Raw genomic sequence first — 14991 nt, 5'->3', positions numbered from 1 at the left:
ATGTGCTTCAGGGATACGACATTTCCTTGTGTTACAGCAACTTGTTCTTTTTTTCCCTCTGACTTTGAGAGTTGCTCTTCACCTTATGATCATCTGAAACCTTTCCTCTATTAAATAGGATATCCAGCCTCATGTATTTATTAGCTCCGGAGTGGTGTGTTTTAGTTCCAAGCTCATTTCCTTCACCTCACAGCTCCCTTTTCATCCCATTCTGTTTTATCCTGTCGTCAGGAGGTTGCTGCTTTCTTAGCTTTGTGCTTTTATGGTTTGCTTCTATTGTGGAGGAGCTTGGGTTTGCTTTGTTTCCTTATATGTTTTCTTCCAGATTAGGGTTTTGCTGTCATTTTCTTTTTTCCCTCCCTCCTCCATTCCTCTTCTTCAGTATTTAGTGAAGTGGTTACGAGGAACAGATTCTAGAGTCCCAGTGCCTGAGACGGTTCTTCCACTTCATAGTAATATGATTTGGGGCACATTACTCTCCGTGCTTTGTTTTTTTCATCTGTGGTTTGTGAATAATTATAATGACGATAGTCCCCACCTTATAAGGTTGTTGAGGGAACCTCATGAGAGAAAGCATGTAAACATCTTGGGTTGTTTTTGCTATTAACATAAGCAACACCAGTGCCGTTTATGTATTTATTTGTACATGAACGTTTCCAGGCCAGGGATCAAACCCAAGCTCCAGTTGCAACCTGCGTCCCAGCTGCAGTAATGCCAGGTTCTTAATCCCTGCCCTGCAAGGGAACTTCCAGTGCCCCTTTTTGATCTGATAGAATGCAGATGAATGACTGTTACCATGTTTCTGGTTCCACTGGTCTTTCTCTCTGAGCTTCATTATAGGGTCAGAGCGGGGAAAGTGTTACCAAATCAGGTTTGCCCACACGCAGCAAGCCACACAAGGTACTGAGGTTTGCAGCAGAGAAAAAAACCAAGGTACTGAGGTTTGTAGCAGAGAAAAGGTTGATTTACAAGGCTGTCAAGGGAGGGGACGGGAGCACACGTCTCAGATCCACCTCCCTGAAGGTGAGGGGCTGGGGGTATTTATGGGATAAAGAAGCAGCGGGTCCTGGGCATGGAGAAAGGTGATTGCAGATAGGGAAAAGGTAAGCTAGGTGACCCATGCTCTGTGCAGGTGTAGTTGGGGACCGTGCCTCTTCATGGGATGCATATTAAAAAATGCAGGCACCCAGCATGATCCTAGGGTGGAGTTTTGAGCCCTCTGACGTCAAAAGGTCACTCCTCAGACACCTTTGCCGGCTCAGTTTTCAGTGGTTCCAACCAGTCTTAGCTGGCTTGAGCCCCGTCTGGACGCAGCCGACTCCAAGTTCCTGGAAAACAACTCAGGCAAACATTGTTTAGGCTGCATGACGCTCGGAGGACGTGCAAGCCTTTTTTAGCCACAGTTTAAGCACGCTGTATCAGTGGAGGCAGGTTACAAGCAGAGGAGTTTTTGGTTTTTTTTAATAGGCCGTAAGACAAGCTGAAAAATTTGCTAGTCCCCGGTTTCTGTTAACCTCATGGGGACAGTTTCAAAAGCGCCTGGTTTTATACATCTTGTCTTTGAGACTCTCCGTTCTGTTGTCTCTTCTCTGAAACCTTGTTAGAGGTTCTGTTTGGGTGTTCCCGTCCTTAGGGCAAAGGTGTCTCCTCTTCCTTGGGAGTCCCTAAGTTTGGGGCGGCCCCCTCGAGAGCTTTGGTTTGCAGCCCTGGGAAGTGAAGACCCAGGTGGCCAGCCAAGTCCTGGAGTCTGGGTGGTCCACCTGCATGTCGTCCTCTCCGAGCCTGTCTGTCACTGTTTCCTGAGTGCTAACGCACCCTCTCTTTCTTTCTATCTGGATCGATTTTCAGAGATTTCCCTCGTAACTGTGAGGATGGCGTCAGCATCTGTTCTGCATTGTCCCGCAATCTTCTGTTCCTCATGCCCATCACCACTTCCCAGTGTGTAGACTGAGGTTACTATGTGCCCTTCTGCCCTGGCTTATTTTTCTGCCGTCAAGAAATGTCCTGGCTTTTATTTTTCACCTCTCGTTGGAAAATCACAATTCTCTGATCCGATTTTATTTTGCCATCCTCGTCTGGAAATCTTGTGGTGAGCTTTTAAAAATATGAGCGATGGAGAGCAAAAAACCAAACCATCCCTGGGTCCAACCCTGGACCTTCCATTTCAGAAGGTCTGAATGGGGCCCAGGCATCTCCTTTTCAAAAGCCTTCCTGCAACTCTTAGGATCAACCAATTTTTTTTGTTGGTTTTTTGGGGTTTTTTTTTTTTTGCCTTTTGTAGGGCTGCTCCTGTGGCATATGGAGGTTCCCAGGCTAGGGGTCGAATCGCAGCTGTAGCCACCGGCCTACACCAGAGCCACAGCAGTGCCAGATCCGAGCCACGTCTGCAACCCACACCACAGCTAATGGCAATGCCAGATCGTTAACCCACTGAGCAAGCCGGGGATCGAACCTTCAACCTCATGGTTCCTAGGCGGATTTGTTAACCACTGTGCCACGATGGGAAGTCCAGGATCAACCAATTTTAAAGCCAGCATCCTTATTAAAAGTTGTGTATTTTCCTCTTACCTTTTAAAACACTTGGAATTTCTCAGAAAGACCCCATAAATGTAAAGATGTTTTAAAATTTTTTTTTTATCAAAGTATAGTTGATCCACAATTTGTGTCAATTTCTGCTGTACAGCAGAGCGACCCAGTCATACATATATATACATTCTTTTTCTCATTTTATCATCTATCACATTCTATCACAAGCGACTGGCTATAGTTCCCTGTGCTGTATAGCAGGACCTAAAGATGCTTTTTCTGGTTTATCCACTAGCTTGTTGGTTTTTATGGTTTATTTGCTTGCTTGTTTTTTAAATAACTTCATACAGATAGGGTGAGAGAGCCCATCTCCAGAAAATGGAAACGAAAGTTGATTTTTTTTTTTTTGTAGTGGTCCCTAAGAGAAATAGTCTTAGATCTGAAGTTTCCTTCTAGACCTCTTAAGCTTTTAGTTTTCTGCTGGCATTTTGGTGAATTATTCATTGATGCTTCTAAGAAGCATCGTGAATGCTGCAGATGCTAACATTGTCAAGGTGACACTCATTCATCAGCACTGAGCTGTCTTCACAGGAGATCACCCACAGCACATCTTGAATCCTGTTTATGATTTGTCTGGTCCAATGGAAGTATAAAGACTGCTGGGTTTCACCTGGATCTATTCAAACTATGTTTCCTTCAAGGTGATAAAAATTTAAGTTATTTTTAAATGGCTGCCAAGGACAGGAAGCTAAAGAGAAAACATGGATTTAAGTAAATCTTTAAAATAACAGTTTTGAGGAGTTCCTGTCATGGGTCAGTGGTTAACGAATCCGACTAGGAACCATGAGGTTGCGGGTTCGATCCCTGGCCTTGCTCAGTGGGTTAAGGATTCGGCATTGCCGTGAGTTGTGGTGTAGGTCAGATGCGGCTCGGATCCCACATTTCTGTGGCTCTGATGTAGGCTGGTGGCTACAACTCCGATTCGACCCCTTTGGGAACCTCCATATGCCACAGAATCGGCCCTAGAAAAGGAAAAAAGACAAAAACAAAACAAAACAAAACAAAAAACCAAACAAACAGTTTTGAATGAGTTTATATATGTGATGGGAATTTAGAAGTGGCTTTCTATTTGTAATTTATAGTTAGCAGAAGAGATGGTTAATATTTAAAATCATGCACTAAAAATATCTCACATGTAACCTCTAGGTTTTTTCAGTACTCTCAATACCATATATGCTGCTCTTACTCTATTTGGAAAAGGAGTTATTGATTATCTAGTTATCTGCTTTCCATGGCTTTTTCCTTTTATCCCTGGGACATGTAAGTAAGAGCTATTATTTTTATTAAAATCTACCTTTTTAAGGATGAAGTGTGGTAAACCAACTCAAAAACTCTACTATGCTTTCAATAAACAAATTGAAATTATTTGAATGATTTTTGAATTATTTTTCCTCTAAAGCACATGCTTCCAGGAGATACTGCTTTTTCACATTCTTTCGGGTCTATACCTGTTAACTAATGTTTGCCAGGTATCCACAGTATCAGTAGAGAAAACACAGCATGGTTTGTTTAAGCGTAGCTCACGGGATAGTAACCTCCAAGTGGGTACATCCTTCTTTCATCAATTTGTCTAATTATAATTTTTAAATTGTTATATGCTCATGCCTTCATTTTAAAGTAATTGTGGAGGGAGTTCACATTGCGACTCAGTGGGTTACAAATGTGACTAGTATCCATGAGGATCTGGGTTCAATCCCTGGCCTCGCTCAGTGGGTTAAGGATCTGGCATGGCTATGAGCTGCAGTGTGGGTCGCAGACTTGGCTCAGATCCCGCGTTGCTGTGGCCGAATTTGCAAACTTTAAGGGACAGTAGACTCAACAGTGCACCTCGGACTCACAGGTGAAGAGCTGGAAGCAGAGACTTGCCCGTTGCTTTGTCCCAGGTCACACCATCTAGGCACATGGTCTCTGGACTTCTAGAACAACGTCCTTTTTACTAAAGTGCACTGTCTCTCCCATCATCCAGTGATACTTGGTAGAGACAAACTCACATTTCACTTTGCCTGTAAACTCTAACATGATCAAAGTTGTTGGATCCGGCATTGCCATGAGCTGTGGTAGAGGTCACGGTCAAGGCTCTGTGCTCTGGCGTTGGCCAGCAGCTGCAGCTCCGACTGGACCCCTAGCCTGGGAACCGCCATACGCTGCAGGTGCAGCCCTAAAAAAACAAAACAACCCCCCCCGCAAGTTGTAAATTTATTATTTCCCCTGACAGATTCAGGGGAAATGAAAATGAAAGAAATGGCTTGCGGAATAATGAAAGTAGCTGCTCTAAAAGAGGAATAGCAACAGGGAATAAACAGGGAAGTGAATGCTGAGATGCGGTCAAGTGAAGAGTCTCACAGTGGCCCATGTTAGCTCCTTCTAACCATGGAAACCAAAAGCAGGACCCAAGGGAAATCAGCCAGTGGCAGCGATGTTAGTGAGTTTTCTTTTTTCGAGATTACCTCTTAGAACATGGGCAAAACATTCTCTGAGAGACATCATAGCAGTGTTTTCTAAGGTCAGTCTCTCAAGGCAATAGCAAGAAACAAATGGGACCTAATCACACACAGCAAAAGAAACCTTAAACAAAACAAAAAGACAACCCACGTGGGAGAAAACATGTGCAAATGATGCGACCAACAGAGCTTGGTTTCCAAAATGCATAAACAGCTCATACGACTCCATAACAAAAAAAATCAAGCAACCCAATCCAAAAATGGACAGAAGACCTAAATAGACACTTCTCCAAAGAAGACATAGAGACGGCTGTATGTTGGCAAATGACGAGATGCTCAGCGTCATTAATTATCAGGGAAATGCACAAAACAATGAGGTATCATCTCACACCAGTCTGGGTGACCATCACTAAAAAGTCTGTAAATAATAAATGCTGGAGAGGGTGTGGAGAAAATGGGACCTTCCTACAGTGTTGGAGGGAATGTAAATTGCTATAGCCACCATGGAAAACAGTATGGAGTTTCCTCTAAAAACTATAAATAAAGTTACTATATGATCCAGCAGTCCCACTTCTGGGCATATAAAACTCTAATTCAAAAAATGCATGCCCACCAATGTTCATTGTAGCACTTATTTACAGAAGCCGAGATATGGAAACAACCTAAATGTCTGTCGACAGAGGAATGGATAAAGATGTGCCATATATACTCAATAGAGTATTACTCAGCCATAAAAAAGAATGAAATAATGGCATTTGCGGCAACATGGATGGACCTAAAGATTATCATACTAAATGAAGTCAGTCAGAGAGGGAAAGAGAAATACTGTATGATATCACTTATATGTGGAATCTCAAATATGATACACATGAACTTAATCTATGAAACAGAAATAGACTCACGGACATAGAGAACAGACGTGTGGTTGCCAAGGGTGAAGGGGATGGGGGAGGAATGATTGGGAGTTTGCGGTTAGCAGATGCAAACTATTATATTTAGGATGGATAATCAACAAGGTTTTTCTGTGTAGCCCAGGGAACTATATTCAATATCCTGTGGTAAACCATATGGAACAGAATATGAAAAAGAATACACACACACACACACACACGTATAATTGAGTCACTTTGCTGTATACCAGAAACTAACTCAGGATTATAAATGAACCATACTTAACTTAAAAAATTTTTTGTTTTAATGTAGAGAATGTACAGGGGAGTGTTTGGATTTTTGGCCTTGGAGTTGGGATTAGGCAGAGAGATTAGGGTGATTTAGGCTAATCGGAGTGGATGCACTAAAAGCCTGCTAAAGGCAAGTTAAAAGTTCTCCTCCGTAACTGTCTTAGCATGAACATCTCCCAAATATTGTCTCTACTTCCCTCAAGAAGATTTAGTCACAGGTAGGTTTCCTTAGGTCTTTGGGAGGCGGCCCCACGCCTTGAAAACATGCCTTATAGGCACTTCGATGTTTAATTTAGACATTTGGACCCAGTCCGTATGCTTGCCTTGGATTGAGAGTAAAAATGCTCTAACTAAGGATGATAATTAGGAAATAGGGACTGGTAGCCTGGTAAGAAAAACTGTCCTCTGCTCAGTTCTGCAAATAAAAGCCACTGCAGATAAACACATAGTCCCACTGTCCAGTTAAATAAGGTCAGGTCTTAACGTCTGGGGAGTGACTGGCCGGCGACCACTTTTGTCCTCATTTGCTCCACCCTTAGGTAAAAGAATCAGCGCTGTACAAGTCCTTCCTGTTGAAAGATCGAAGGAAATAAATGGAGTTCACGTCTGGACCTTTTGTGATTTTTTTTTAACTTCTTTTAAACTTATTCTTCATCTTTTATTCTTTTTTTTTTTTTAACTTGTAAACAAAAGCATTAACTTCATCTTTTATTCCTGATCTCTCAGTTATCTTTTTGAATAAGGTGACATGTCTGCCTTTTCATTTTAGGAATCTTTCGAAGAAATACCAACCTAAAAAGAACTCAAAGGAGGAAGAAGAATACAGGTGTGTTTATTAGCGATCATTATGTGATAATATCTATATGCCACTGGTGACGGTTCTAAAGGAAATCTACATATCTTTGGTAGATACATCTACAAAAACGAGTTGCAGTCCCCATTTCTATTTGTGTTGGCTTTTAAATTGGGGGAAAGACAATAAAAACCTACTCAGATGACCTTTCTTACACCGAGTCACTAGACCTGTCCCACACTGTTTCAGTTAAGGTCATTGGGAAAAGCTTAGACTATAAGCAAATACGGGAGGTGTGGACTGTGCTCTCTATGTCTTGATTTGGTTTTGTAGTATCAGGAGTCTCCTTCCTACTGCTCATTCATCTGGGAAATATTTCAGGCAGCCATTAAGACATCTTACTTAACACGAATAGCCCCAAAGTATTATGTCTTGGAGTTCCTATTGTGGCTTACTGGAAATGAACTTGACTAGTATCCACAAGGATGCAGGTTTGATCCCTGGCCCCACTCAGTGGGTAAAGGATCCAGCATTGCCTTGACCTGTGGTGTAGGTTGCAAATGTGGCTTGGATCTGGCATTGCCATGGCAGTGGCATAGGCCAGCAGCTGTGGCTCTGATTCAGCCCCTAGCCTGAGAATTTTCATATGCTGCAGGGGTGGCCCTAAAAAAGCAAAAAAAAAAAAAAAGTATTATGTCTAATTTAGATTTCCATATCCATTACATGTATGTATTTGTATTAGGGGTCATACTACAGCTACAAACAATGCCAAATATTGCCTTATGTAGAGCAGTTTGGCTTCACAAAATGAAAAATGTTTCGAGTGTAATTAATTCTGCACCATTTTGGTGAGAACACTCTTATGTGTAATGAATTGTCCAGACCCGAGGGGAGATGAAATCAAATTAACGGGGTTTTAATTACTATTTCGCCGAGCGAAGCAGCGTTAGGGTGGATGTGCCTTGTCTGAAAAGGAGCGGTGTGTGTTCTGTTTCCAGGTACACGGCGTGTAAGGCTTTCCTTTCCACCCTGAACGAGATGAATGATTACGCGGGGCAGCACGAAGTTATCTCTGAGAACATGACCTCCCAAATCACGGTGGAGTTAGCACGCTATGTCCAGGAACTGAAGCAGGAGAGGAAATCGGTAACAAATTTTTGCTTTTGCTTCCTAAGAGATGCACCAAAGATGAGGGGACTATCTCCAGAAGTTTTACAGTTCAGTGGACTCGTAGGAGATGATGGTGGCTCTTAAATCGCCACCTTTGAGAAGCATCTAGAAATTATGGACCCTTGGGAGTTCCCTTTGTGGCTCAGCAGGTTCAGAATCGGACATAGTGTCTGTGAGGATGTGGGTTCGATCCCTGGTATTGTTCAGTGGGTTAAGGATCTGGCATTGCCATAAGCTGCAGCGTAGGTTGCAGATGTGGCTTGGATCCGAAGTTGCTGTAGCTGTGGTGTAGGCCTGTAGCTGCAGCTCAGATTCCACCCTTAGCCTGGGAACTTCCATATGCGGCAGGTGCGGCTCTAAAGAAGAAAAAAGAAATTATGGACCCTTTTCCTAACATGTTTCTGGGTCTTTACATCCAATTTCAAGGGTCCCTCAGATGCTTTCAGACTCATCTGTGCCTTGTAAATCTACTATGCTTCAATAAAAAAAGGAAAAAAATGGTAAAAACAAAAAAAAAACCACCTCCTCTGTGGATACTAGAATACTAACCCCTTTGAGGAATTTAAATATCTTTGAGGCTATCAGACATACAAGAGTAAGCAATATAATATGGCATATGCTCTGAGAAATAAATCATATTAAAACAAATGCTTATAAGGAGTTCAGAAGAGCAAGAAAAAATGACTTCAGTTACAGCCACTCCGTTCTGAGGCTCATTCATTGCCATCTAATGAAGAGGGCCTTTTTGTTCCTCTTGCCCTCATTATAGTCTTTTCATAACTTTTATTTTTAACAAAAGGGAAAAATGCATACTCAAGTAAAGTGTATTCATAGCCTATTCCTAGATTTTGCCCTAAGAGATTTATCATTAAGCCATGGGCTGTATCATTGCACTTTTATCACCTGTGAGGTCCATAATAATTTGTTTGTAATAAAGTGACAAAGTTGGCCAATGATAAGCTTTTCTGTATAAATTTAGGCCCATGGTGCTCCTATGATTCTTTTAGTGCTCTGGAGAGACCTGAGCCAGCAAAATTGATAGGATTCTTGCTGCAATGGAGGCGACATAAAATCATAAAGACCAAGATAATTATTTCTTGGCATTCACTTGTGGAGCCCTGGGTTAAGGATCCTGCGTGGTCACTGCAGTGGCTCGGATCACTGCTGTGGCGCAGGTTTAGTCCCTGGCCGGGAAACTTCCACATGCCATGGGCGTGGCCAAAAAAAATTATTATCATGTATTTGAGATAGTTGGGACAAAGCACAGGCGCCGTGACAGAGCCTGCACTGGGAATGCCTAACCTGATCGGGCTCCGTTCAGGGAAGAGCTTCCCAGGGGACTTAACAGTTAGAGTTGATAGAGTTGATTTACAATGTTTTGTTCATTTCTGCTGTGTAACAAAGTGATTCAGTTATGCATAGAGACATATACATTCTTTCTCAGATTCTTTTCCCACATAGGTTATCATAGGATACTAAATAGGGTTCCCTGTGCTGTCTAGAAGGTCCGCCTTGACCAACCATTCCACATGCACTAGTGTGTGTATATGCAGATCCCAAGCCCCCAATCCATCCCCTCCCACCACCTGTCCCCTTTGGTAACGTCTGTGAGTCCATTTCTGTTACTAAGTAAAGTAAAACAGACAGTTGAGGGTTTCTTGTTTGTTTGTTTGCTTTTTCAGGGCTGCACCCAAGCCATATGGAAGTTCCCAGGCTAGGGGTTGAATCGGAGCTGCGGCTGCCGACCTACACCAGAGCCACATCAACTCGGGATCCGAATTGCGTCGGCAACCTCCACCACAGCTCAGGGCAACACTGGATCCTTGACCCACTGAGCAAGGCCAGGGATTGAACCCACGTCCTCATGGATACTCATGGGGTTCGTTTCTGCTGAGCCACAACAGAAACTCCCAGTTGAGGTTTTAACGGGACTTGAGGATCAAGCAGATATGGCCTGGGACAAACATTCAGTAGAGGGAGGGGCTGTGCAAAGGCCCTGGGACAGGAAGGTGAAGTTTAGTTCTTTCTGAACTAGAAAGATGTAGTAGCGCATGGCTTTGGGTATGTTTAGAAGTCAGGAGAAGATAGATGCCTTAGGATCAAGCTGCTAGATTAAAAAAAAAGTTTGATAAACTGAGATGACTTTTTTTATCTATTTTTATCTATCCACGTTAGAGCAATGATTCTCAAGTGGGCAGAATTGTGCTCCCCACCTCAGCAACTTTTGTCAGTGTCCTGAGACATTTTTGGTTGTTTGAGGCTTTGTAGCTGGGGGTGGGGTGGGGTGGGCGGGCGACTGGTATCTAGTAAGCAGAACCCAGAGGTGTTAAACATCCTAGAATGTACAGCACGGCCTCCACACCAAAGAATTACCCAGCCCGAAATGCCCAGAGTGCCAAGTCTGAGAAACCTTGCACCAGAGCCCCCGTTAGGTGACAGCCTGTAGACCAGTCACTAACCAAGAGCTGTCCTTTTATATCATGGAAAGGAAGCAGGGAGACAGAATACTAAGGTTTGGAATGAAGTAAAATACCTAATATAATCGTGGGTAAACACAGTAACTCTGAAGACGACATTGGACTCCTTCCTTGCTTCCTGGATTCCCTTGACCTTGCAGAGTAATTGTTCTGGTCAGTGCTTGTTACTGACCTTCTTCCACTCATAGCGTTTAGCGTCTTAGCCAACACCCTAAACAAAAACCCTGTGCATTTACCTTAGGAGGGGATCTTGATTCTGGAGTGAATCATGAAATGTGAAGCCCAAATAACCTGGCCTGTTGTTTCTTCGAATTCCTCCCCTCCAGCCCTGCGGTGCTCCTCATTCATGCCCTGTGCTTTCCTGCCTCAGGGCCTTTGCACTGGCTTTTCTCACTTTGGTAAGCTTTTCCCCCAGCAGGTATCTGCAGAACTCACTTCCTGTCTTCTTTCTCAGTGGTATCACCTTCTCCTTGAGGTCTGTCTTCTTCACCTTATTTAAAATTACAAAGCCCCCCTCCCCTCCCCACCCATTTCCACAACCTCTCCCTGCTTTATTTCATTTTTTTCTTTAGTACTTACCAGCTGCTAACATTTTATGTATTTACTTGTTTGTTTTTCTTTCTTTCACACTGTAAGCTCCACACGGGCCAGACTTTTCTTGTGCACTCTTGTATCCTAAGCCCCTGGAACAGTGCCCACTGTCTTATAAAGCATACCCGCAATAAATACTCTTGCAGTGAAAGAAAGAATTGAGCAGCAGTTTTATTTATTTATTTATTTGTATTATTATTATTATTTTGTCTTTTGTTTTTTTAGGCTCTCGGTATGTGGAGGTTCCCAGGCAAGGGGGTCAAACAGGGGCTGTAGCTGCCGGCCGATGTCACAGCTCCAGCAACACGGGATCCGAGCCGCGTCTTCGACCTACACCACAGTTCATGGCCACAGTGGATCCTTAACCCACTGAGGGAGGCCAGGGATCAAACCCACATTCTCATGGATCCTAGTCCGGTTCATTAACCACTGAGCTGGTTCATTAACCACTGAGCCACGATGGGAACTCCTAGCAGCAGTTTCAGACATAGCTTAGTTCTCAGCTAGACTTCGTTTTGCTCATGCCAGATCCCTGTATTTCTTGGCTAAATATGAGCGGGTCCTTCTGTTTATTTACTCACTGTTGATCATATGTCTTTTCGACAGTCTGTCATATCTGGGCTTTGAATTCTTTTCCCTTTTTAATCAAAAATTATAGTAGTTTAATTATAGTAAATTATAGGTGGTGCAGATAAATGGTAAATAATATCTCGCAACACGGAATGTTCCTCTTAAGGAGAATTCCAAGTACACGTCTCTGAGTCAGATGTTCTGTTGGGAAGGAGCTGTAAACAGCATGCTCTCTTAAAGGGTTTTGTAATTCTATTAAGACGGAAATTTAGGAAATTCTGAAACCTTTTGTAATTCTAGAAAGAATGCCAGTGGGTGCATACCATTTGCGGTGTTTTGATAGAATGCATCGTGAGCACTTTTGCTTTTTTTTTTTGTTACAAAGGTAATAGTTACTGTTATTTTGAATGAGTAAATGTGTGGTGGTGTGTTGATGTCCTATCATTTCTAAAATTATTCTGGGAGTTCCCATCATGGCTCAGTGGTAACGAACCCGACTAGGATCCATGAGGATGCCGGTTCCATCCCTGCCCTTGCTCAGTGGTGTTAAGAGTCCAGCGTTGCCATGAGCTGTGGTGCAGGTTGCAGATGTGGCTCTGATTCAGCTCCTAGCCTGGAAACTTCCATATGTCACACCTATGGCACTAAAAAGAAAAAAAAAATTATCGTTAAAATTATTCTGATTGGAGACCCCTGGAGGCCTAGCCATTAAGGATCTGGCATTGTCACTGCTGTGGTGCAGGTTCCATCCCTAGCCCAGGAACTTCCACATGCTACAGCCATGACAAATTAAAAAAATATATATTCTGATAATATTGGATATGTAATTGTTTGGCCTCAAGTGTTCGCTTTTACAGGTTCTAATAACTGACCTCTGCTGCACTTAATAGTCTGTCCTCACAGCAGCCCTTGATGGAGCAGGGGCATCATCTTACACATTTTACTGGTTCTCTTACTCACATTTTGCACCCAGGCAGCCTGCCTCTCAGGGCAGTGGGTAGTCATACACATGCTTTTGTTCCTATTGAGCTATTTTCTTGAACTTACTTCCAAGGATGCTGGACCACGTGACGTGAACATCTCCACTGGTCCAGTTAGCTGTAGAATGGCATTCCTCGTTGTCAATCTATATCTTAATTTAATTATTATTATTTTTTTAAAGAATGGGGTTCCTAAGATCGTCTCATCCTAAGCAGTGTTTCTCCCTGTGATCTTTCGGCTGCCCTGACTTTCCTTATAAGTGATCTCATTTTCAGAAGGATGAGTCTCAAAACCCCGGCAGAATGTGATTGGTGCCCCTTCCTGGCTATGTCACGTATCCGCAGAAGCGACCCCCACAGGACTAAAACTTAAATCAGGCTCTTCTGGGGTCCAACTCACTTGCCACGTTACTCTGTGACCATGAAGTGGGGCCAGTGAACTTCAGATCTTCCTTGGAGGAGAAGAGACCCTCGATCAGTAGTTTGTCCACAGAGCCGCAGCTCCCGGGGCTCAGGGGGACGAGGAAAGAACCCACTCAGGACTCTGGCAGCCCCATAGCTGTGGAACCTCAGGCACATTATAAACCTCTCTGGGCAGCCAGTTCTGAGTCCGTTGCTGAAGGCTGATTATAATGAACCGCCTTCGAGGCTTGGGGGAGGAACGTGAGGAGACAGGTCCACACAGCTAGTGCCTTGGTCATGGGGATCGATATACAGGCACCTCCCATCCACGCATTCTGTTTCTCAACACGGAATCTCCTTTCGACTCCAAAGGTTTTTTTTTTTTTTAAATTTTTACTGAAGTATAGTTGATTTACAGTGTTGTGTTAATTTCTGCTGTACAGCAGAGTGATTCAGCTTTATATTTTTTTTATATTCGTTCCCGTTATGGGTTGTCATGGGATGTCAAATGCAGTTCCCTGTGCTATGCAGTAGGACCTTGTTGTTTATCCCACCTATATATCATAGTTTGCCTCTGATAATCGCACACTCCCAATCCTTCCTTCCCCGGCCCCCTCCTCCTTGGCAACCACAAGCCTGCTCTCTATGTCTGAGTTTCCTTCTGTTTCACAGATAAATTCATTTGTGTCATATTTTAGATTCAGTATATAAGTGACATCATATGGTATTTGTCTTTCTCTTTCTGACTGACTTCACTTGGTATGATAATCTTTAGGTCTATCCATGTTGCTATAAGTGGCATTATTCCATTCTTTTTCATGGCAGAGTAGTATTCCCTTGTATATATGTACCATATCTTTTTTATCCATTCATGTTCTGATAGACATTGAGATTGTTTCCAGGTCTTGGCTGCTATGAACACAGAGGTATGTGTATCTTTCAAATTATAGTTTTGTCTGGATATATGCCTAGGAGTGGGATTGCTGGGTCATAGGGCAAGTCCAGAACTTTTTGCAGGGTTTATTACAGAAAACAGGAGCATATACAGGCCTCCTTGTGACCATATCTCGTAGCAGTATTGTCCAGGGCATTTTTTTTTTTTTTTTTAGGTCTGCGCCTGCGGCATATGGAGGTTCCCAGGCTAGGGGTCGAATTGCAGCTGTAGCCACTGGCCACGGCAATGCCAGATTCGAGCCGCATCTTCCACCTGCCCCATAGCACACGGCAAAGCCAGAACCTTAACCCGCTGAGCAAGGCCAGGGATCGAACTTGTGCCCTCATGGATGCTAGTCAGATTCATTTCCGCTGAGCCATGATAGGAACTCCTGTCCAGTGCATTTAAAATGTCCTTTCTTGGCGCTCCCATTGTGGAGCAGAGAAACAAATCTGGCTAGTAACCATGAGATTGTGGGTTCCATCCCTGACCTTGCTCAGTGGGTTAAGGATCCGGCGTTACTGTGAGCTGCAGCTCCGCTTTGACCCCTAGCCTGGGAACTTCCATATGCCGTGGGTGAGGCCCTAAAAAGCAAAAAGAAAAGAAAAAAAAAAAGACCTTTTAAAAAATACTGAATGGGTGAATAGCCTTGTAAACAAGCCACTTTAAAAATTTTAGATCGAGCTCCCACTGTGGTGCAATGGGATCTGCAATGTCTCTGCTGCTCCAGGACACAAATTCAGTCCCTTGCCTGGCACAATGGGGTAAAGGATCTGGTGTTGCCAAGGCCATAGGTCACAGCTGTGGCTCAGATCTGATCCCTGGTCCAGGAACTCCATATGCCATGAGACAGCCAAAAAAAAAAA

At 43.3% G+C, this 14991-nt stretch overlaps 1 protein-coding gene across 15 annotated transcripts in view; it reads left to right on the top strand.

The window, feature by feature from the left end:
* FNBP1 (formin binding protein 1) overlaps positions 1-14991 on the top strand; it is a 140667-nt gene that overhangs the window by 59465 nt on the left and 66211 nt on the right. For all 15 annotated transcript variants that reach the window (XM_047768666.1, XM_047768664.1, XM_047768678.1 and 12 more), the window contains exons 3-4: positions 6978-7034; positions 8000-8147. In XM_047768666.1, the coding sequence (XP_047624622.1) occupies positions 6978-7034; positions 8000-8147 (205 nt within the window). The remainder of the gene's footprint in view (positions 1-6977; positions 7035-7999; positions 8148-14991) is intronic.

Source organism: Phacochoerus africanus, chromosome 2 (assembly GCF_016906955.1).
Source record: "Phacochoerus africanus isolate WHEZ1 chromosome 2, ROS_Pafr_v1, whole genome shotgun sequence".
Classification (NCBI taxonomy): Eukaryota; Metazoa; Chordata; class Mammalia; order Artiodactyla; family Suidae; genus Phacochoerus; species Phacochoerus africanus.
Note: the sequence above shows the minus strand (reverse complement) of the source record. Positions and strands in the feature narration are given on the sequence as shown.